Below are 22,911 nucleotides of genomic sequence, written 5' to 3' on the forward strand. Positions count from 1 at the left end.
GAATTTAGTCTGGTCTAGGATGCTTACAATTTCCCAGTTGAAACTATAGTTGGGTTTGTTCAGGTGTTGTGAGATCATGTCTTCAGAATGCTACCGTGTTTTCCCGAAAATAAGACCCGGTCTTATATATTTTTTGCCTCCAAAAGAGGCAGTAGATCTTATTTTCGGGGCATGTCTTGTTTTTTCTCTGACACCTGTCTCGCCTTGTGACAGTGGCACCAACAACCCTGTCCAGCAGGAGCCCTTGTGGCTGCTGGCCCACTTCTGCGGCCGCTTGCAGCGGCTCGCATCAGGAGACCGAATGGCCCGCCATGCCGTGCCATGCTGCTGCCACAAGGCAAGGCTGGTGGGGGAGGGGGTGGAGCTGTCTCAAGTGCCCCATAGGTGCAGAAACACTTTTCGCCCAGAGGGAAACTGGAAGCTTCATCTGCTTCCAAATGGGGCGCTTGGGAACAGAGTAATTAGCTTCATTCCCAAGCACCCGATTTTCAAGCAGACAAAACTTCCAGTCTCCCTCTGGGCAAAAAGTGCACAGCATGTCCGGATTGCCTGCCTCCCCCCTTCCACCTCTGCCTCCTCATTCGGACTTACCTGCATTGCGCCAAGGGGCTGGATGCAGTTCACCATTGGCCCCTGTGAACTCACTGCTACTTGTGCTGGCCACGCCCACCCACCCCCGGGCTTTTTGGGGGGTAGGGCTTATACTAGGCCCACCCAAAACAAATCAGGCTAGGGTTTATTTTCAGGGTGGGTCTTATTTTGGGGAAAACACGGTAGTTAGTGTTCATGAATTCTCCCTGCCGGTCTTCTGCCTGACTTACATAGTAGCTATTTACAGTCCTTATGTTGTATGTCATAGATATTTTTCTTCTTCAGTTAGCGAGTCTTTTGGTTTACTTGGTTTACTTTGATTTTTTTAAGTAAACCAAAAGATCTGGAAGCCCAAGGAGAAAAGAACAGGAGTTATCTACAACACACCAGATAGCAGAATGCATCTATGAATACCAACTAGCTGCAGACAGAAGACATAATGAAAATTCCTTAATTTCACAACACATGGGCTAGGTACAGAGAGCGCCAAGGACTCTACAGTTCAACCTTAGCTACATCTATTCTACAAATAGATTATACATTGCATAGATTATAATGTAGGTAATATATTGTATACATTACGCAATATCCTCTATTGTTCTGTGGTTTGTAGTTTATTGTGAGAAACTGCTTGGGCCACTGTCTGTAGGCAAGTACGAAAAATGACGCTGCACTGAGATGTTACGTATATTTCATCTTTAATAACTGGATTGTGTGGGGATTAAAATATATTTTAAAACAGGCCCTCTTATTAGTAAATAAACTTAAAATAAACTTTCTTACCACAGTTGTTAAGTGAATCACTGCAGTTGCTAACAGGTTGTTAAGTGGATCTGGTTTCCCTGTTGTCTTGACTTGTCAGAAGGTCGCAAAAGATGATCACGTGACTCTGGGACACTGCGACCATCAGTTGCCAAGCATCTGAATTTTAACAATGTGACCATGGGGATACTGCAACAGTTGTACTGTGTTTCCCTGAAAATAAGACTGGGTCTTATATTAATTTTTGCTCCAAAAGACGCATTAGGTCTTATTTTCCAGTTAGGTCTTATTTGGGGGGAAATACAGTACTAAATGTGTCCATATGGCTGACAATCTTAACTGGGGGTTATTTTGGAGGGGTAGGGCTTATATTATGAACATCCTGAAAAGTCATGCAAGGGCTTATTTTCCGGTTAGGTCTTATTTTGGGGAAAACACGGCATGTGTGAAAAATGGTCATAGGTCTCTTTTTCCAGTGCTGTTGTAACTTTGAACAGTCACTAAATGAACCATTGTAAGTTGAGGACTATCTGTACTATGGACTAATCTAGATTTCAGAATTAATTAAAAAAATATCCTATAGAGCATTTGGATGGAAGCTAGGATTTATACTTAGTAAATACAATTAAACATTCTCTTTATAACTTTCCATTTTAAAGAACAAATATTTGCCTAGCATAGTTCAGTGGCAGTATTTATGATTAAAGGATCTATTGATATTCCAGTTTGGACCTGCAACATTTTAAGCTTTGGAAACACCTAATTTACAAGGGATTATTAAATGTTATGACACAGAAAGAAATCTACAAGCATTCTTTCGAACATTTTGCTGGCCATTAATCAATCTGATATGCAATTTCCAAATATTTCCACCTTAGATGTACTGGACTTGTGTTTATATAGAAAAGTCTTGCGTAAATCATGTTTTTGGAAGTCAACATCTAGGCAAAGAAAGCAAATTCTCAGTGCTGTGCTATAGTGAAAAGATTTATTCTTCAGTACTAGAAAGATAAAACATATGGCCCCAACTATACATAGTCCTCAACTTACAAACATTTGTTTAGTGACCATTCGAAGTTACAACAGCACTGGGAAAAAATGACTTATGAGCGTTTTTCACACTTCCAACCTTTGCAGCCACGTGATCAAAATTCAGAAACTTGGCAACTGGCTCATATTTATGATGGTTGCAATGTCCTGGGGTCATGTGATCATCTTTGGCAATATTTTGACAAGCAAAGTCAATGGGGAAGCTAGAATAGAATAGAATAGAATAGAATAGAATAGAATAGAATAGAATAGAATAGAATAGAATAGAATAGAATAGAATAGAATAGAATAGAATAGAATGGAATGGAATGGAATGGAATGGAATGGGATGGGATGGGATGGGATGGGATGGGATGGGATGGGATGGGATGGGATGGAATGGAATGGAATGGAATAGAATAGAATAGAATAGAATAGAATAGAATAGAATAGAATAGAATAGAATAGAATAGAATTTATCCCATTCCTTCTGTAGAGTCATGATTGGTGAGTGCTTTCCTCACCAGCTGATGATGTTGTTGTTAGCTGCGAAGTCGTGTCCGACCCATCGCGACCCTATGGACAACATTCCTCCAGGCCTTCCTGTCCTCTACCATCTTCTGGAGTCCATTTAAGCTCACGCCTACTGCTTCAGTGACTCCATCCAGCCACCTCATTCTCTGTCATCCCCTTCTTCTATTGCCCTCAATCTTTCCCAGCTGATGATAAAGGGCAGCAAAGGCATGGGCACAAAAAAGAGCTTTGCCTATCACACATTGCACACCCATAATGAGATCAATGCTGTCCAACAGGGACTTGGAGCAGACACAATAGAGGCAAAATAGGACTGGCAATGAAAGCAACCAATTTCATGCTGGCACAGTGTTCTGTTGACTCAAAAACAGTTGGCTCTCATTATCATTTGATAGTGGTAAAGGTCCCTTGTGTATACTTAGGAACTTGTCAGGCTTGGCTACTTCTTCAATTACATTTCTTGGGATACCAGAATTATAGGCTAGACTGGAAAACTGAAAAACTGAAAAACAAAACAGAAAAAGGTAACTGGTCTTTACTCAAAGATGACTTCCCCCCCCCCCCTCTAAGGCAGGGGTCTGCTGAAGTCCACAAGTCTTAAAGTTGTCAAGGTTGCAGACCCATGCCCTAAGGTGACATATACCGGAGTCTCCCTAATGCAGCAACAATTCTGCAAGGTAAGCTATGTGAAGACAATGTGACTAGCCCAAAGTTACCCATTGAACCTGTGGTCAAATGGGGACCTGGATTGCCTGCTCCCACATCTACTGTAACTCTATTACACTACAATAGTTCTCCACAAAAAAAACCACATGATTTTTTCCAAAGCAGATTACTGGTTAAACCCACAGTTAACAGTATCATTCCTTTTATGTGCATCCTCTGATCTCTGAGTAATTGATGATGGAGTCAGGATAAATACTGTTTAATAAGTTAATAAGGCCCTGATTCTTTTTTAAGGTCATTAAAGATTATTAAAGCAGTCTAAGAAGAAAGTGATGCAGATACATATTTAGCTCATTCCATTATTTCACCATTGGTTAAAAGTACTGATGAACACCCTAAACTGCTTCTAATCCCACAGAGTTAATGTTTTCCCTCCATATTTTAACTGTTAAAGTTAGTTAACTGTTAAAGTTAGGAAAACAAGTTTTAGAATATCTCCAATACAGATAGATTATTTTGGTATTTATTAATTAAATTTATACGCTGCCCATCTCGCTATCCAATAGTTTTAGCACTATGGAACTCACTTTTATTACAATGCATTTGCCTTTCAGTGAATACAAATCTGGTTTTATTTTTGCTTTTTGCCTTTTCTCCCCTCCCTTAGGTTATACAGCTCATTTATTTATTTTATTTTATTTTTATTACATTTATATTTTATTTATTTATTTTATTTTTATTACATTTATATCCCGCCCTTCTCCGAAGACTCAGGGCGGCTTACAAGCTTAGCAGTAGCCTTCATTCTATGTATATGCCTGCTTGTTAGGGCTTTCACCCCCCCCCCAAGCGGCAATATTACAAAGTCAGCTTATTGCCCCCAACAATCTGGGTCCTCATTTTACCTACCTCGGAAGGATGGAAGGCTGAGTCAACCTTGAGCCTGGTGGGATGCGAACCTGCACTAATTGCAGGCAGCTGGTGTTACTTAAGGAGGCATTAGCCCACTGCTCCACCAAGGCTCATTTGTTGACCCTAGAAAAGTACAGGCAAAAATTGCTTCTGTAATGATCTCATCATTACAAATTGATTCCTTACAATATGTGCAGGAACACACAAAACAGAACAAAAAGGAAAAAGGAGGAAGGGTTACTATGACATTTGCTCACGCAATGAAGATTCAATCCCGGGATTGACCCAAGTAGGTTAAACCAAATAAATCTGCCTCTGTTACAAGCAAGACAGTTTAAACCATTGTAGATCCTATCTGTCCCTACTGAAATTGCCAGATCCTTCAAGGTAGGGCATACATCCAAGGATATGACATCTAGTACAGCTTTTTAAAAAACTGAATCACAACCACTTAATATGAAGATGAGTTTAAGAGATGTTTTTTTAATGTGGACTTTGGCCAAGTGTGTCACCAGAACTGAGTCAGACCAATGAGCCACATTGCCAAGAATAACCAATTCCAGGTACTATCAAGTAGCTTCAAATATTTCCCCTGATCATCACTGCCAGCTTAGTCTTATATTTTTAAATATAGCACATAAAGCCTAGACATCTTAGCAAAGCCCCTGATATACTGATCCTCCTACAAATTTTAATTACTATATCCAACCCTGTTAATAATATTTTCCACTATACCTTGCAAAACCAGAGTCTATTCATCAGCCAAGAGAAATTTTGAGAGAGGAGTGGGGATTCTCAGTTAGTTTTACATCAAGTGGCTCTTATGAACAGTTGTTAAAGATGGAAATCACCATGCTAGAAGGTGGTGAGGGATCTTGTACTGTTGCAGAGAGCTGGGGGGAGAGGAAGACAGCAGAGAAGGGACAGATTTCATTCCCTGCTCCTCACTCCTCCCATAGCAGGAGCAGGAACTTCTGTCCCCTCTCTCATCATGCGAGAGCAGCAAGTTGGTTGACCTTGCTTTCAAAGCACAGAAGATGGACCATTGCAGGAACAGCATTTTCCCACTTTCCTCCTGTTATGAGGATAGAAAGGAAGCACATCGCTGAGACCTGAGTAAGAGCCTTGAATTTTGTAGACTTGAAAAATAGCTTAGTTTTTGTAAATACTATGCTGCAGGTAATTTTCAAGCATTGCAGACTCCCAGGAAGAAAACGTCAACTTGTAAAGGGTAATTTAATGTCTTGATGTGATTTCCACCAGCACTGCTGTCTTCACGGGGTAAAATGATGCAGGAAGTCATCAGTTCATAGATTTTAGTCAAAAATTGAGGCAATACTACTGAAATAGTCCATGAAACTGCTATGCAGCATTTGCAACATTTTATACTTAATATAAACTTTCACATTATTGTGTGCAAGAAAACTGAAGATCCAATAAAGTAAAAATCTTAGAAATAGCAGCCAGAAAACCTGTGGGGAACAAGATGGACTGAACAAGATAAAAGATCAGTAGCCAAGTGACAGCAAGCTTTACATTTGGACTTGTAGGAATAAATGCTGGAGACTTCAGGAGGCTTCTAATAACTGTAACAAAAAGAGAGTAATTAACCAGAAACTGAATTACCTGGGATGAAACATTTGACCTCAGTGTTGAGATGGAAGATTACCACAGAAAAGTAGCCAACAACAGTAGCTGTCCACTGAAGGAAATCCATGACTACTGGAAGACATAGGTGAGTATAATAGAATCTCCTGACATAAATCTTGGCAACGATACCTGATATCGGAGGAAATAATGGGACAGTGAAGAACAAGAATTCCCTATAATTGGTAAAGAAAGGTCAAAAGCCAACAAATCTGACATATCCTAGGTGCAATTCTGATGGCATATTGTGCATTTTCTTGACTTTTAAATAGCTGTATCATTAGATTTCTCCATAGATGGAAAATGTGTACAGAACATGACTGCTGAGCATCAAGCTATAGTAAATTAGGAAGAAGAATTAGGCCGTCCTGGACCAATGTTCTCTTCCCATGATAATAAACCATGATCAAGAATACTCAGTATTGAAGGTACTGATACACAAAATTACTAAAGTGGGGAATGTCAAAACCAGACGTCATCAACACCCATCCACACCAGGTGCAAAGCGATTTGGCCTGATTTGGTGTTGGTTTTGAAAGCTAAGCCAGTGCATTAACCACAAGTTAATGATGGGCAAATAACCAGTCTAAATGCAGATCTACAGTAAACTGTGCTCTTGAGATATTGGGTTTATGTGTTTCCCCAGCACAAGCTATCCACTTTAGCTTCAAAAGGAAGTACCTTCATTCTCAAATAACCCCTAACTTTTGTAAGAGTTGGGAATACCTCCCTGGACTCTCACCTGCCTTTTCCATTCATACATATAGGAGCGTCTGAGACAGATAGGCCAACAGGCCAACAAGGTCTGGCATGATTTGTGTTTCTTTGAATGCTTCTTATTTAGTTATCCAATCATTTCCAAACGAAAATTAACCATACCCAGCTATCATTGTTTAGTTTGTATCAACATCACCATCTTCTGGCTGAAAGTGGAATATCTCACTAACATTATCAAAAATGTTAAAGGCCAGTGCTCTGATCGACAAGCACAATTCAAAGTACACTGGAGTTGTTCCCCTCCCCCCCTCCCCCCAGAATGGAGACAAAACATTTGCAGCCAAATTGCCAAGCTCGGAGATCAAACTGACAGCCCAACTACCAACCTGAGCTACTAATATTCAAACACATCTCATTATCCAAAATATTTTGCCAACTGAGGCATAGAATTCAGTTCTATGACGGGAGAAAAAAACCTGCATCACATTTTGAATACAACATGCTATCTCTTCTCTCATCCTTGTCAAATGATAGAACCAACTTTTCAGTATTTTAATTTCAGCAAACTCTATGAAAGACAAAAAAGGAATAAAGGGATAGCCACACATTTTTGAAAGGAGAACTTTTAGGCAGGGCCAGTCCAATACAATATTTTGAAAGGGCTCGACAATTTTAAACTGCATCACAACACATCAGTTGCTACTTTTCAAGCAGACCTTAAAGTGGAATATACATTTTTGCCTAGCTATCTTTCATGCATCCTGTTGCTACAGGATCTTGGCTGCTGATCCATAGATGGAAGAAAATTCTTCCTTGCATTCTTCCCTTTCCTGTTTTTCAACTTTGCTTTATTCACATCTCACAATATGATACAGAACTCTTTCTGGATCTATTTTATACATCTAGCAACCTTCACTCAAAATCTACCAGAAAATACTTCCAGGTTAGGTTTATTTAAAGGCTGACTTTTTTAAAAAAAAAATTCTGGATTGTAATCTATTGACTTGGGTGACTGGCCTCTGCTTTTATTCTGGACGCTTTTCCCAGATTTGATTATCTTTCTGAGAGGATAACTGTTCTCACAGTTCTTTATTTCTGTAGCAAATCAGTAAAAACATTTTGCTAGAATTTACATTTTGCGAGAATTTTGCAATAGATTGTTTTCTGTGGGGTGCTACTTGTCTTTATTTCTCTGTAACAAGTATTAGAAATGGTTGTCTGCATCCATCCTTTCAGGCTGTGTGCGTGAAGTTACAGCCTTTCTGTCAATCTCTTCTGAAGTTCTGGTGGAACCCAACTCATATTGTCATACATTGGTGCCATTTTTATTTGCCATTTATATTTGCCAACATTGGTAGTTCCTATTTTAATTTTTATTGGTAAAAAGGTATATTTATCACTTTTTTTAAAAAAAATTGCTCTCTTCTGAACCACTGCTCAAGAGGGTGGGGAGAGGAGAGCTGAACCTATAGTTGCATGCCTTCTTGCTATGCGGCCAAAAATGGTGCCCTTTTATTTATTTTCATGTATTTATTTATTTCCATTTTCACCACAACCCAAAAGCATAGGGTTGTAAAAGTCCTCTCTCACAAAGACACAGACACACAAATACATTGGCACACTTTGGAAGATAGTGGTGGCATCAGGAGCTAGTGAAGCACCTGCCCAAAGCAGAAGGCAGAGACAGGAAGGGGAATCTAAAAAACGGCAGCAACCCTCCAGCATCCCACCCTTTGGGTTCAGCTATTCCACTGAAATTGGTTTAAAATATGGCTCCAGAAAAGGCACTCTCCAGACAGGGCCTATCCTATCAACAGAGGCATGTATTTTCTCTAGCCCATCTTATTTTGGAATGTTGATTTAAAATAAGCTTGTTAGACCAAAACAGAATCACATAGTCCAGACTGCTGTTCCTACAGAGTTCAATCAGATGCCTTTGGAAAGCCCACAATAAAAGTTCTTTGTTATTTCTGTTTTAACCCTTAAAACAGTTTGGTGCCACATTAAGAAGCGTGGCCATCTCAGTGTTCATTTCTAACTTCAGAACATTGATGAAGACGTTGGAAAACACAAATCCTTAAGGGAACCCACTGTGTGTATCCTACTGTCTGCTGTTGAAAGTTCTAATCATCTGCATTAGATCATCCTATCAGTATGCTTGTCAACATTATCATATCACTAAATAGCCAGCACGTTAAGCTTTCCCCTTGCAGAGAGTTATCTTAATTTTTCAGTCAGAGTTGTCCTTGAAGCTCAAGGCTTGGCAATTTAAGATAGTGTTGTTGCACCAGCTTATCTAGAAGAAAATCATTCAGCCATTTGGGTTATAATTTCCTGGATCCATTTAAAAATAGTGTTCACTTTCAAGTTCTTTTATAGAAAGGACAATTCTAAGAACGTATTACAGTGTACGTTTTTGTTAGGCGGGCAGGAACATTATATTTGAGTTGGTAATATAATCTGTCATCAAGAGAGCCACTATAACATAGTATAGTGGTTAAATATATTGAATTAAGAACAGGGAGACCCAGGTTTAGTTCACTCCCAGTCAGGGAAGCTTTTGGAGAAATCATTGGAGAAGGAAGTGCTGCCTATTCTGCCCTAGACTCATGGTGAAAAAGCAGGATATAAATCAAAGAAGAGCTTCAGCCATGGTGACAATTATAGAGACAGTAAAAAAAAACAAAAAAACCTTTTAGATTCCTAAACATCTGTCAAACAAGTCTACTCCTTCTTGTTTACATAACTTCCTTTTTCAGCAGCATTTGTTTATTTTCTTAATTTCATTCTTTTAAATATTTTTCCACTTCCATTTCCCACATCCTTTAAAAGAAAAAAGGCCACCATTTTTTTAAAAAAAAGTATTTCCTGTAACGGGACAGGATATCAAGTCAACTGATTAATATATCAACAACAATGCAGCATGCAAAATAAAAATGCAGAAATATTTATTCATCTGGGTAAACATCTCATGATATGTATTGGTTGTTTTTTTAAAAAAAAAACTTTTCACTTAGGAATAATTGTTTTGTCAAAATTGAAGAACAGTGCACTGTAAAAATTTAGACTGCTAAAATGCATGGAAGAAAAAAGTCAAACTAAGCAGTTCATATTGGAAAATTGGGAAGGCTTTCAAAGATTGAGAGGTAACTGGGTTTAGTCTTGGCAAAGTAAAAAAGAGGAAGAATGTCTCTAGCAAGTTTAACTTTAGATGGCGTTAAGCCCTCAGGGTCAAAGGAGGAAAACAGATCTGAGTATATTAATAGAGGTAGCCTTTAAATCCTCCACTCCCTCCATTTCCCCACATACCAAGAAGGCGTTATGCTTCCTCACAGGATTGTGCTATCACATCATGTAGAAACCACTCCTTGTAAAGACTGCTAGAGCTATTAGGATGACCTCCATGATCCTCTACATGCATGCTATGAGGCAATATAAAACAAGACGGGGGTGGGGCTACATCCCTTCTGCAATAAATGGGGTGACTAATCTACTGTTTGTGAGTGCCTCTCTAGGCATCCATAAGGCTAACTGAGCTGTTTAAAATAAATAATTGAAAAATGGTCAATTAATTGGTCAAACGTCAGCACAATTTTTTGTGTACTTCCTGTGCCCTTCAGCAAAATAATGGTAGGATGTAAGTAAGTGCAAAACCGATCTTTTGGGGATCAGAACAATCCAGAACTCTGGAATGCCAAGTAGCACAACCGTTTTGTTTTTTATGTTTTTTCTCTGAGAAGTATCAGTACACACTCTGTGAAAATATGCATTTTGCTATTAACATGCCAGCTGAGATCAGACACTTTAGACCTTCTGCCCTTTTCTGTCCCATTTTCTCAGTGTTTTATTAATTTGACCTTGTCATGCTACTGCTAAACCCCAGGAAGTCCAAAATTAGATCTCACTCATCCATCATCTAAATTTGGATGAGGGGACCATTGAGATGGCAAGGGAGCTGCGTTTTAGTCACTATCCTGTCTGGTTAATTGTATATAACATTGACAAAGATTCAATGGTGGGGGAGAGGAAGGTTGCAATGATCAGTAAGAACTACACCTTTCTCTTCAGATTTCCAGTGCACCAGAGTGCTGATTCTAAATCTTTGCATTTGGGATATGTTTAGGATTCTGCAGGTATATTGCTCCCTCTGATGCAAAAGTCTTCTTACCTGTGCTAGCATATGTGTTTTTGGACTTGATGTTGAAGAGCCTCTGATCAGTGATCCTAAGAGTCAACCGTGTGGATGGCTCAACATGCCACTGGTGTGTCTCTGATTTTTTGGATACCATGCCAAAATGGAACCATCCCAAAATGTCATAAGGTAGCAACTTATACTCTGGATGTGGCTTGTTAAAGATGATGATGGTAATGAACATTTCCCTGTCATCTCAGGATTAATGTTAACTGCTAAGATTTTTTTTTATTTCTACAGGAGTGGGAGTATTAAATAACCCACCACCAGAGGCCAATGAAATGTTTATGACTGGTTTTCTTGCAACACCATGGGTCATGCAATTGAGACTGGCTGCTTAGCAGAGCCAGATTAGCTGCTTGAGACATTGGAGATAAAAGTAATGAAGCTTAGCATATTATAGCTAGAATGCAGCCAGAGGAAAACACACAAGATCCAATTCTACATAGAAAAGAACACTTTATCATAATGCTCTGTGGAAATACAGATAGCAAGACTGTTAAGTCTTTGGTTGAAAAAGATTTATTAATTCTCTCTCTCAAAGGGAATTATAACTCAACCCTCAAAAGCTTGTTATAGAAGTGCAAAATATGGTCCGCCAATATCTATTTAAATCTGAATCACCTTCCCAGAATGGCTAGGAGCGAATGTACTAAGTCCATTTAAAGCATTTTTTGGCAGCCTTTGATTCTATTCTGCGAGAACGACTCTGAAGGAAATTAGGCATTACAACACTAGACAGTTGTCTTCTTAGGCTAATAATACTATTACACCAAGCCACAACCACTAAGTGGTTAATATTTCCTGATGATTTAACTCAGGGGGTCTTCAAACTTGGCCCTTTTATGACTTGTGGACTTCAACTCCCAGAATTCCTCAGCCAGGCATGCTGGCTGAGGAATTCTGGGAGTTGAAGTCCACAAGTCATAAAAGGGCCAAGTTTGAAGACCCCTGATTAACTGAACTCCCTTTTAGTAACAACAGCATAAAATAAAACTATCCTCCCCAAACTATTATTGAATATTTACATTAACAATATTATTGAAATGTCTGCAAAGTTAAAATTCCATCCTTTCTCCCATGCCCATCATCCCCTTCTTTTTGCCGATGATGCAGCCAGCCAATCTGTAACCCAAGTAAGCCTTTAAAGATGACTTAAAACTCTATCATTTTACAGCTGTAGGTAACACTTCAAAATAAATTACTCCAAAACAAAAATACTGCTATTCTCCAGGAAAAGCTTTAAGAACCCAGTTAGAAGGACAATTAACAGCAAACTCATGGAGGAGGTAAATTCCTTTAAATATCTGTCTTTATGTTCAGTCTTTTACCTGCTGGTCTACTCAAACAAGACTTCGAGCAGAACCTCAAAATTATCCCCTGAAATGTACAGATCAATTTGGAAACAATTATATCTCATCCGTTTTTAAGTTATTTAAAGCCAAAGTTCTGGGTTTGACACAATATGGTCAGTGTGGGATTCAGCCAGTTCACACCAGTTCGGCAAGACTGGTAGCTAATTTTTTGTTGCCCAGGCCCTGAATGGACTTCCGGAAGCGGCATCCACACAGAGAACCGGTTGTTCACATATTTGAATCCCATCACTGCAAATGTTACTCATTTTTGTATTAATAAGAGGCCTTTAGGTTTGGAAGCAATCCAAGCCAATTTCTTGCAAATCTTAGGGGCCTAATTAAAACTTCATCATTGGCTGAAGCAAGTCTACTGGGGAACTACCTTAGTTCTTCTCACCTGACAGGGCAGGTTCTCCTCCAACCAGACTAGTAATTTGGAATACTGCAGTCTTACCTTTTCAGCACTATCTGCTTTGGGACTTGATCAAATCTTGGCTGAACTAAAGCAGAAGATTTGGGATCTAGGTATGCAAAATCATAGAACCAACATTTTTTTAATATATCCTTTTAAAGCACAATCCCTTTTTCTCCCGCGTCTCCCTATCATATTTCTATATCTTATATGCTCCACAAAGGAGACTTTACTTTGGCTTAAACACTACCTATTAGGGAAGACCTGGTAGGTATATTAGTGTCCCATATGGAAGCTGAACTTGTTTTTGTTAAGGCTCAGTGGTAGAATCACTCTCATGTGTGCTATTAAAATGCCTGTGACACACCCAACAGAGATCAAGTTAATACTTCCGATTGTTAGTAACTCTAATGGAAGCAGCCCACTTGTGGCTTTCTGAGATAAATTTGTCAGACACTTTGAAATATAAATCACTTGTAATCAGCTTGTGTTGGAAGATTTCCATTGCTGAAACTTAAAAGATGCACATAAATTTTGATCAGCCACTGACAGGTTTCATTCTTGCTCACTTTGACTTGTATTTAAAACATAGAAAACATGCATAGCACAGCTTCTGAAAATTTGTTCAATCCCCTTTTCCACAAGATAATGCTTCCATCGGAGGCATTATCTTTTTAGTGTGTGTAACAAAATAAGGTGGGGTAGCTCTGTGTATGTGCTCTACCCTAATTTTATTTCTATATTTATGTGGGCCATGAATGTACAGAGTGGGCTGCAGTGATTTTTTTTCCCTTGCAGTTTTTTGACTGGCTTTAGGTAGCCCAGCTGGTTTCTAGCCTAAGGCACACTGGAACTCAGGTCTCCCAGTCTCCTATTCTGATGCCTTATTAACCACTACACACCAAACTGGCTCCTTCTACTTTAATTATTTATACTTCTTTCTCTGTTGTACAATTTCTTCCGAACACTAAGGGTTTTCTTTAAGGCAAATAGTATGGGTATTTCCATACAATTCAACAGTCCTTGGTTAAATTCCATTCAGAACCCATTCACGTAACTAACACTTACTATGAAAAATCAAAAGCTTTTTTTGTGTGATTTTAGATTTTTCATCATTGTGATTTAACCTAAATTTTAAAAAACTTCCCCAAAATCGCACCATTCTAGTCTGTTCCACACATAAAATTATTCAAATCAGAGGCTGCAGTATGATACAACATAATACAAGCAGTATTGTGTTCTTGGAGCATTCATTATTTGGATTCAATGTAAGATGTAAATTTCACTTCAGAAAAATAATTACATAATGTCCTGGAAAAAGACTCCCTGAAGGGAGAGAGCACAGAAAGATCATTCTGGAAGTCTGTTGAGCTGCTCCCTTTTTCCACCAAGGCCTTTATTGACAACTATCCTGTCTAAAGGATCTTTGAAGAGAGAGATGGAAGAAGGCACATGGCAATCACCATATAATACTCTCCCCAATAGTGCAAAACCATTACCACCAATTGATTTTCAAGGGCCTATATAGAGATCATATTTACTATTGAGAAAATGAAAATTGTTCATTTAATTATCCACAATTCATGTTTTCAAACATCTGTATGGCATTCTGATCTAGAATTCTTCATGCTGCTTTTATACATATGATTTATTGCTTGCTAAAACATATTCAGGTTTCTCATCCATCCCACTATGTTATTTGATTAAGGCAATTATTGCCCAACTAAAGCAAACATAAAAGGCTTAGTAAACAAAATAAAATATCAAACTTCCTAGGAAGATACCAACAGGAAAATGGAGCGAGCAGAAAAAATCTACACTATAGCAAATGATTGCTCCAGCTTATTCTAATAATCTGATTCAGTTTGTGGACGAAGGAAAAACTTTACTAATATCAATAAAACAAAAAAAGTCCCCTGGATTGAGATTATACAATGAAACATTCTTCCATTTAGGACAACAATATGTTGACTTGTAACTGTCAAGGCTGTTAAAAAATGCCTTCTCAAAAACTTATGCATGTTTACACCATTTTGCTACAAAGCATGTATGATTTTAATCCACAGAATTTGTACACAATTCACTCCCTTAAAATGCCAGCTAGGATCCCTCAATTTGAACACTCAGCCAGTACGATACAGGTACTGTAGTCCTCGTTTAATGATCACTTGTTCAGCGACCTTTCAGTTACCACAGCACTAAGATGACTGGTCCTCGTAGTTGCAGCTGCTGCAGGTCCCTAGTCACCTCATGGTGGTTTGGACATTTGACATCCAGCTCACAAATACGATGATTGTAGCATCCCATAGTCATCATCACTGCCAGATTCTGACAAGCAAAGTCAATGGGGAAGCCATGAGGCGGTCACAAATGGCAATCATGTGACTCTGCAATTACTGTAATGACCATGCAGAATTTGTTAATGACAACCTGAACTGTCACAACTGCTGTTATAAATTGGTGATGTCATACTTTATGATCACACTGTTTGATAGGACTGCCAGTCCCAATTCCTAATAAGTGAAGACTATCTTCATATGGGGTATAGGAAATAATATATGCTGAAATAATATATTCTCTGTGTAAGAGCCTTTGCTTCACATTAGCACCTATAAGCATTTGATTCTCAATAATCTCACTTTTTCATTTCAAGATATAAACACTATTCTCAGGTATACAAAATATGAAGAACAGTACAGAATAAAGTTGTTTCCACTTTGGAAGCATCAGGAAACACTTCTGAAGCCTCTTCCTGCAAAACAGATATTTGCTAGGTTCCTTTATCCAACTATAGAAGTTTGAACGAAGATGCTTAATATTCTTTCAGGGATATGCCACATTAGAACCAAAGATGTAACAAACAAGGTGAGGGTGAACTGGTTAGCTGCAGACCAAGCTAATAGTGACTTCGTTTGCCACTAGCCAGTGTCAACACAAAATAATGATTAGGAAGACGAATAGAAGTATTATCACTGCAGTAACTAGAAAAGAAATAAAGATATTCTTCCAAGAAAGGCAATACTAGGTCAGGAGAGGCTTATTACTGGCCACAAAAAGAATATAGAAGTAGATAACTAAGTGACTTCCACTTTAAGAATGCAAGATAAGCTCACATAACAGAATGTCAAAATGACTAAACAGTTTTATTTACAACACCCCTTAAAGACAGACACAATTCAAAGGGGGACATAACAAAGGGAAAGAAACAGCCACCATGCCCTTTCCTACCTATTTTAGGTAGGATCCCCAATACCAATGCCTGGGCTAGACACAAGCATGGGTACTTCTGCCACTTGCTGGTGAACAGCACACACTAAGGCTGTCCCCAGCCCTGCTGGGGCACAGGGGCTGGGCTCTGGGGCTAGCTCAGAAATGCCACCTCCCCCCTGGCTGGGGATGCTAGTCAGCAAGGTATAAAAACCACAGAATCTGGCGCATCTTTTCACCACATGGTAAGGGAGACCAGGCAGATTTATCCAGGTACAGTTGAATCTCAAAACGTTTGCACTTGGGAAACTGTCCTGGGCTTGAAGCTTCTATTGTTCAGTTCTTCTTCATCACTGTACCAACGGGCTGAGCAATATTGTTTCATTCTTCAGACAAAAAGCTCAAGCATTAACAGTCTAAAATCTCCTGGTTTGTATTGGCAGAATAGACTACATAACCATTGCTGCTTCTTTCCCATCAGCCTCTCAGATTTTCCCTAAGAAGAGCTGGGTTTTGAGAGGACTTTAGGGAGAGGCTAGGTCTGGTGGTTCCCAATGCTTCTGTCTTATTTCACATGTAGACAGACAGGACACATGCCAGCCACTCGGCTATCGTCAGATTAAAATGTCATTTACTAAGGAAAAAGAACTCCTGGGCTCAATTCTAGAATGAAGAAAGGCAGCCCAGGCCAGGGAATGCTGAGAAGAAAAGGCAGAAAGCCAATCCTTCTTAGGAAATTCAGAGCCAGCCCCAGGCACAATCCAGACCTAAGGAGCAAACCAACACAAAGTTATCAAATTCATGTACCAGTGGCCACATGCCAACAATGGGGCTGGGCCAGCCCAAGTCACTTTAGGATTTCTTAGAGTCCTGTGTGTTCCGTCGCTTTAGGTCGCTCAAGTCAACAGGTTTGAATGCTGTCAAAAAAATAAAGGAAAAAAAATTAGGATAAAACTCCAGATTTCCCCAACTTACTTTCTTCAACATTCCTACTGACTTTAGCAAGAAGAAAATTGCTAGATTCTCCACCGTCACCTAATTAATAATACTTTAAATTCTAATATGGACTATAGATAACTGAGACATCTAATTAAAAGATTTGTATCCATAGCTATCTTCACAAGAATGCAACCAACGATATATATTTAAAGAGTTGAAATTTCTACCTAGGAATCATAATCTAAACTGTGCAACTAGAAAATCTCGTAACATAAAACCGAGCAAGGTTAAATGCAGTCTTTCAAATGCATATTTGAATTTATGCAATCATCAAATTCACAAAGGTTAGAATTAATGGCTATTAATCATAAGCAAGAAAAAATAATGTTCAGTAAGAGTTTATATAGAAAAATGCCATTCTTTATGCTTTTCCTCTGAACTTCCTAAGTGCATTCATTTGATCATTACTATAAATAAAATGTTGGACTAGAATCATAATACTGGGATCTTAGATAATACTAGTTAGGCCATCAAGTCTAACTTTCTACTCTGTACAGGAGTTTAAACTAAAACTCCCATGACAGGTATAGTTATTTGTTCTTGCTTATGATCAATAGCCATTAATTCTAACCTCTATGAATTTGATGATTGCATAAATTCAAATATGCATTTGAAAGACAATGCATTTAATTTTGCTCACTTTTATGTTAGAGATTTTCTACTTGCACAGTTTAGATTATGATTCCTAGGTAGAATTTTCTTGATCTATAAGTCACTATGTTATCATAGTGTATGTTTTTAAATAGAGTTTAGGGACGCGGTGGCTCAGTGGGTTAGGACGCTGAGCTTGTCGATCAGAAGGTCAGCAGTTTGGCGGGTCGAATCCCGAGTGCCGCGTAGCAGAGTGAGCGCCTGTTACTCGTCCAAGCTTCTGCCAACCTAGCAGTTCAAAAGCACGTAAAAATGCAAGTAGAAAAATAGGGACCACCACCGTGCGCCTTTGGTGTCTAGTCATGCCGGCCACATGACCACGGAGATGTCCTCGGACAAGCGCTGGCTCTTCGGCCTTGAAACAGAGATGAGCACCGGCCCCTAGAGTCGGAAACGACTAGCACGCATGTGCGGGGGAACCTTTACCTTTACCTTTACTCTCCATTTCCCTGGAAACTTTGTGCAGTATTTTGCTGATGGTGAAAAATATTGAAAACCACAATACATGAATACATTTTTAGTGGAAGACAGCAGGACCTTGTCAAAAGGAAAGGTAAACTGGCAATCTCCAGGTTCTGTAGAGTATATTTTGTCTAGGGGCTCACATATTTGCATATAGCAGTCTATTTATTGTTAGAAAAAGAAGTATCAATATCTTGTATTCAATAAATTGATTTTAAGATCTTAAAAGAATCTCCAATTTTTGCATAAGTATATTTGCACAGAACTGTTCCTCCAAAAGTTATTTATTTTTTTAAAACACTTCTATTCCACCATTCTATTACTAAGACATCCAACCCAGCTAATTAGTGAGACCAGATACTAGATTATATAATATGAAACTATGACCAATGACCAGCAAGAGATAAATTAATTTTCAAGTATCATCGTGAACAATGTGCCAAAGTCCAAAGTTAAGACAGAAGGAAATTTCAAAGTCTAGGGCCAATTATATAAAAGATGTTGTTTTATGTATCCATCTGCCTCATTACTAATGCTAATGCTACTAATGTTAATTACTAGAAGAACTTTGAGCTGGATGTAGTTGAAAGAATATGGAGCATATAATTCATGGAAGGGGCTAGCTGAAACAGAAAAAGATAAGATGCCAAAGTATCATGACTCTGGACTATCTGTACATTTGAAAGACAACTAGCACACACAAAATTAAACCCAGTAAGTAGAAGCCAATTAATTTGACAAAGTACTGAAATTATATAGTATAAGCAATAAACTTGCAGAACACATTGAAACGTCTGAATTATCTTCAAATGCATACCCACATAAAACAATATGTAATTCATACTGGATGTCAGTAAGTTTGTCATTGAAAAAGAAAGCATCTGACAGTATGAAACTCACCCTTCAAACTTGGATTTGGTACCTTCTCCACATATTCCTCTACAAGAACCCGTTCACCACCCGCCATTTGACTCCGGAGATCCCGCTCCACAGATTGCCAGGCTGCAGAAAAGGGAGAATATTAAGATAGGAAAATATTTCATATGCAGACTAAGGAAGCACTTTCTGACTGAATCTGCCACCTAAACACTAACAGTGATTTTACGCTAATTTTTTTTTTAAAAAAACACCAAGAAAGTATACTGTTTGCAATTAGAGGAGGACCTCATATACAGAACTTTCAATGTTGGTCTGTCAATCCCAAACATTAGATTCATGTATAAATGTTCTGACTTTTAAAGTGTCTCATTTTCAGTAAATTTTCTCCACTTACTCATGCCTATGTTTAAAAAAAACACATAGATATGGGGGGGGGGGGAAATGACACCAGTACTTGTTAAATGGTATGTGGTACAAAAGTAATATACATGATAAAAGGCGACATAATATGCCATGATCTAGCAGAAATGCAGCAAATGCTTCCCACTTGGCACCTTCATAGATGAAGCGCACATTCTCCTCATGTGCAGGAGTGAAGATCTCACTGCTGTTGCTTGGGGAGCGGGGACTGCTGTTTCTCTTGCCATTGTAAACTACTCTGGAAACAGGGGAGCTAGAAAAGAAGGAGATAGGTGAGAAAATTCTGATCTTTGGCAAAATTTAAAAAGCAGGGCATTGTAACTTCAGCCACTTTTCTCCAAACCTGATTACAATTCCCATCAGTCCCTATGGCCAATGCTCTGGATTGACAGGAATTGTAATTGAGGCGTTAGGTTCCAAAAGTTACGATCATTCAGTATGTTCAGGTCTTTTCGAATTAAAAAATACCAGTTGTAAGCGACATATTATTTTCTTGACTGTCGGTCACATGTCACTTTCTCATTTTCAGTGTGCTGTGGGAATACAGGATTACCAAATCTAAGTTAATAATCCATCCAAGATTCAAACAATCATCCATCACCATCAGACAACTTACACAGGACACCTCTAGCTAAACAATTGGCCTGCCTTCACCAAGACAGAACAGCTGGCTGGAAGTCCTAAAAAAGTAATAATATATTCTACTAATGTATTTGGTACCAGTACAAATTCAATTGTCATCTTTCTCACCTTGTCATGGCTGCCTCTTGCCCAGCCCTGGCCCAGGTATTGGAAGGATAGGTTGGTGATGCTATAAAAAAAGACAAAAGACAAAAGGCTAGAACAAAGGCTGAGCTGACTGAGGATGGTGTCCCATTAGCTACACATGAGGGAGCAAATTACTTTAGCAACCGAGCAGGGATAAAAATCGTGCTCAGCCTTGTCATTCTAAGGCAGACTGGATTTCGTGAACTGCTTTAAAGACCAGAGGGCCATTTCAGCCGCTGTTTCATCACATTAATATTATTACACCGTCCCTCAAGCCCCTCATGGTGCAAAGCCCCGAAGACTCCCAGGTCACCCATAACCATCCTCCCGCTCTCTCTTCCCAGTGCTTCCCAGTGCGAGAACTCTCCCAGATAGGAAAGAGTTCTGCGGCTCTCTATACATATCTCTGCACGACCATCCTTAGCTTCGCCCACCGGACCCCAGAAAAGAAATCTAGCCTTGGGAATGGGATGCCAGCACTGCACAGAAGGGAAGGGAGGAAGCTCTGGAAGCCGACTTTCTGCCTCTCCCCGTCGCCTACCAATTGCCAGTCCGATGGGGAGCTGGCCCGGCGCTAGGCCCACTTGCCCCAGAAGCGAATACCTGTGCGGGGTCAGTTCAGCACCGCAGCGGGGTCGGCAGCGAGGACGGGGCGGTCAGAGCGCCTCCCTTGTTTTGCTTTTTTTTATTTTATTTTTTTTGCCCCACCCTCCCAACTCCTTCACCTGGGCCCGGGGAGATCCCGGCCCTGACTTCGCTCGCTGATGCCAGGCCCGGGCGGAAGAGAGCGCCTAGGCCGGGCTGCGCCTGCGCACTGTGGGCGAGTGGGTCCGAAGAGCCCCTGCCCCGCGTAGCCGCGGGAGAGAATTGCCATGGAAACGGAGCGGCGGGGCAGGGCGCGGGGAGGGGTAGCCATGGAAACGGGAGTCCGAGGCAAGCTCTGGGGAAAGAGAGCGGATCTGGAAATGGGGAGTCGGGCGAGCGGGGGCGGGGGGGCGGAGGGACATTTTGGTTTAAGTAGCGCTCCGGGTGCCCAGAGGCAAACCGAGGAGGCGTCGTGGGTGGGTGGGGTGCGGATGTTACCAGGCGGAGAGTGAGAGAGCAGTTCAGGGCAGCGCTGGTGGTGGTGGGGGGGGGGGGGGGGCGGGCGACTTTTTTTTGCTTTTGACTTTGTGTCTGTTTTGGGACCAAAGCGAGGTTCTTTGGGTCATCCTGCTTTCCTATTTGCACAGCCCTATAAGGCATATCAATTCACTAGGGCCGTATGGGATAAGGAAGCCTTCAGGGTCTTCAAACTTGGCCCTTTTATGACTCGTGGACTTCAACTCCCAGAATTCCTCAGCCAGCGTGTCTGGCTGAGGGATTTTGGGAGTTGAAGTCCACGAGTCATAAAAGGGCCAAGTTTGAAGACCCCTCTGTTAAGCTGTCTCATCTTTTTAGCTTGTCTCTAGAGGAGTTTGTGGATGCAGGTAAAGTTTGATATTATTATTATTATTATTATTATTATTATTATTATTATTATTATTATTATTATTATTATTATTATTATTATTATTATTATTATTATTTAAATTTATATACCGCCCTTCTCCCGAGGGACTCAGGGCGGTGAACAGGGCACATATAAATAACAAATACAAAAATTAAAAAAGAGAATTAAATAATCGCCCAATAAAACAATACAGTATAAAAACCCATTAAAAACCCTAAAATCCCCCCATCAGGCCAGGCCAGCTTGTTCGAATAAGTGGGTCTTCAGACCGCGTCGGAAGGAGCGAAGGTCTGGTGCCGTCCGGAGCTCGACCGGCAGCTGATTCCATAAAGCCGGAGCTCCCACAGAGAAGGCCCTGCCCCTGGGGGCCGCCAGCCGACATTCTCTGAAAGGAGGCACCCTGAGGAGGCCCTCTCTGTGGGAACGCACGGGGCGGAGGGAAGTTGGAACTATATAAACATAGTTCGCTGCTGGCTTTGGTGGGATTTCTGGTAGGTGATCGACCTTAGTGGTGATTAAGGTATCAAGAGGATGAGAGGTGAGTGTCCACATGTACATAACTCTTTCGGCCGGAACTCAAAATTGTGTTGGGGAAAATAGGAGTCAGGAGTATTAGGTATGTTTTGCTGCCTTGAGTTATATGTAAAATATATAATAGTAGTAGCAGTGAGAAAATTGTTAAAAACAAATTTGAACAGTGAAAACACCATCAAAGCCATCAGTACCTGGGCCATACCTTTGGTACGATACACTACAGGAATTATTAACTGAACACAAGCTGAACTGGACAGTTTGGACCAAAAAACAAGAAAACATGAGTATTCACTACGCATTACATTCCTGTACTGATATTAATAGATTATAGAAGCGGTGGTGAGACCCCTCCTCAAGAAACCTACCTTGGACCCAACTATATTAAACAACTTTCGTCCGGTCTCCAACCTTCGCTTTCTTGCTAAGGTTGTTGAGAGTGTGGTGGCACATCAGCTCCCTTCGGTTCTGGAGGAAACTGACTATCTGGACCCGTACCAATCGGGTTTCAGGCCCGGACACAGCACAGAGAGGGCATTGGTCGCACTAATAAATGATCTCTGGAGAGCTCGGGACAGAGGCTGTTCCTCTGTCCTAGTCCTTCTAGATCTCTCAGCGGCTTTTGATACCATCGACCATGGTATCTTGCTGCAGCGTCTCAGGGGATTGGGAGTGGGAGGCACGG

The 22,911-nt window shown here is 40.1% G+C and overlaps 1 protein-coding gene across 3 annotated transcripts; it reads right to left on the reverse strand.

Moving 5' to 3' along the window:
• Nucleotides 1–1,278: 1,278 nt before the first annotated feature.
• Nucleotides 1,279–21,016, reverse strand: MCRIP1 (MAPK regulated corepressor interacting protein 1). 3 transcript variants are annotated; one of them, XM_081318298.1, is made up of 6 exons: nt 20,807–21,016; nt 20,186–20,246; nt 19,570–19,688; nt 19,037–19,138; nt 16,832–16,941; nt 1,279–6,273 (listed from the first exon to the last, which is right to left on the reverse strand). In XM_081318298.1, exons 2-5 carry the CDS (start codon nt 20,191–20,193, stop codon nt 16,877–16,879), a joined length of 294 nt encoding a protein of 97 aa, XP_081174424.1. In that variant the 5' UTR covers nt 20,194–20,246; nt 20,807–21,016; the 3' UTR covers nt 1,279–6,273; nt 16,832–16,876. The 3 variants fall into 3 exon arrangements, with proteins under 3 accessions (XP_081174424.1, XP_081174423.1, XP_081174425.1); XM_081318297.1 differs by lacking the exon at nt 1,279–6,273 and having other exon boundaries at nt 15,948–16,941; nt 20,807–21,010; XM_081318299.1 differs by lacking the exon at nt 1,279–6,273 and having other exon boundaries at nt 15,948–16,941; nt 20,929–20,974.
• Between the last annotated feature and the right edge of the window lie 1,895 nt (nt 21,017–22,911).

Source organism: Vipera berus (genome assembly GCF_964194415.1).
Source record: "Vipera berus genome assembly, chromosome: 2".
Lineage (NCBI taxonomy): Eukaryota > Metazoa > Chordata > Lepidosauria > Squamata > Viperidae > Vipera > Vipera berus.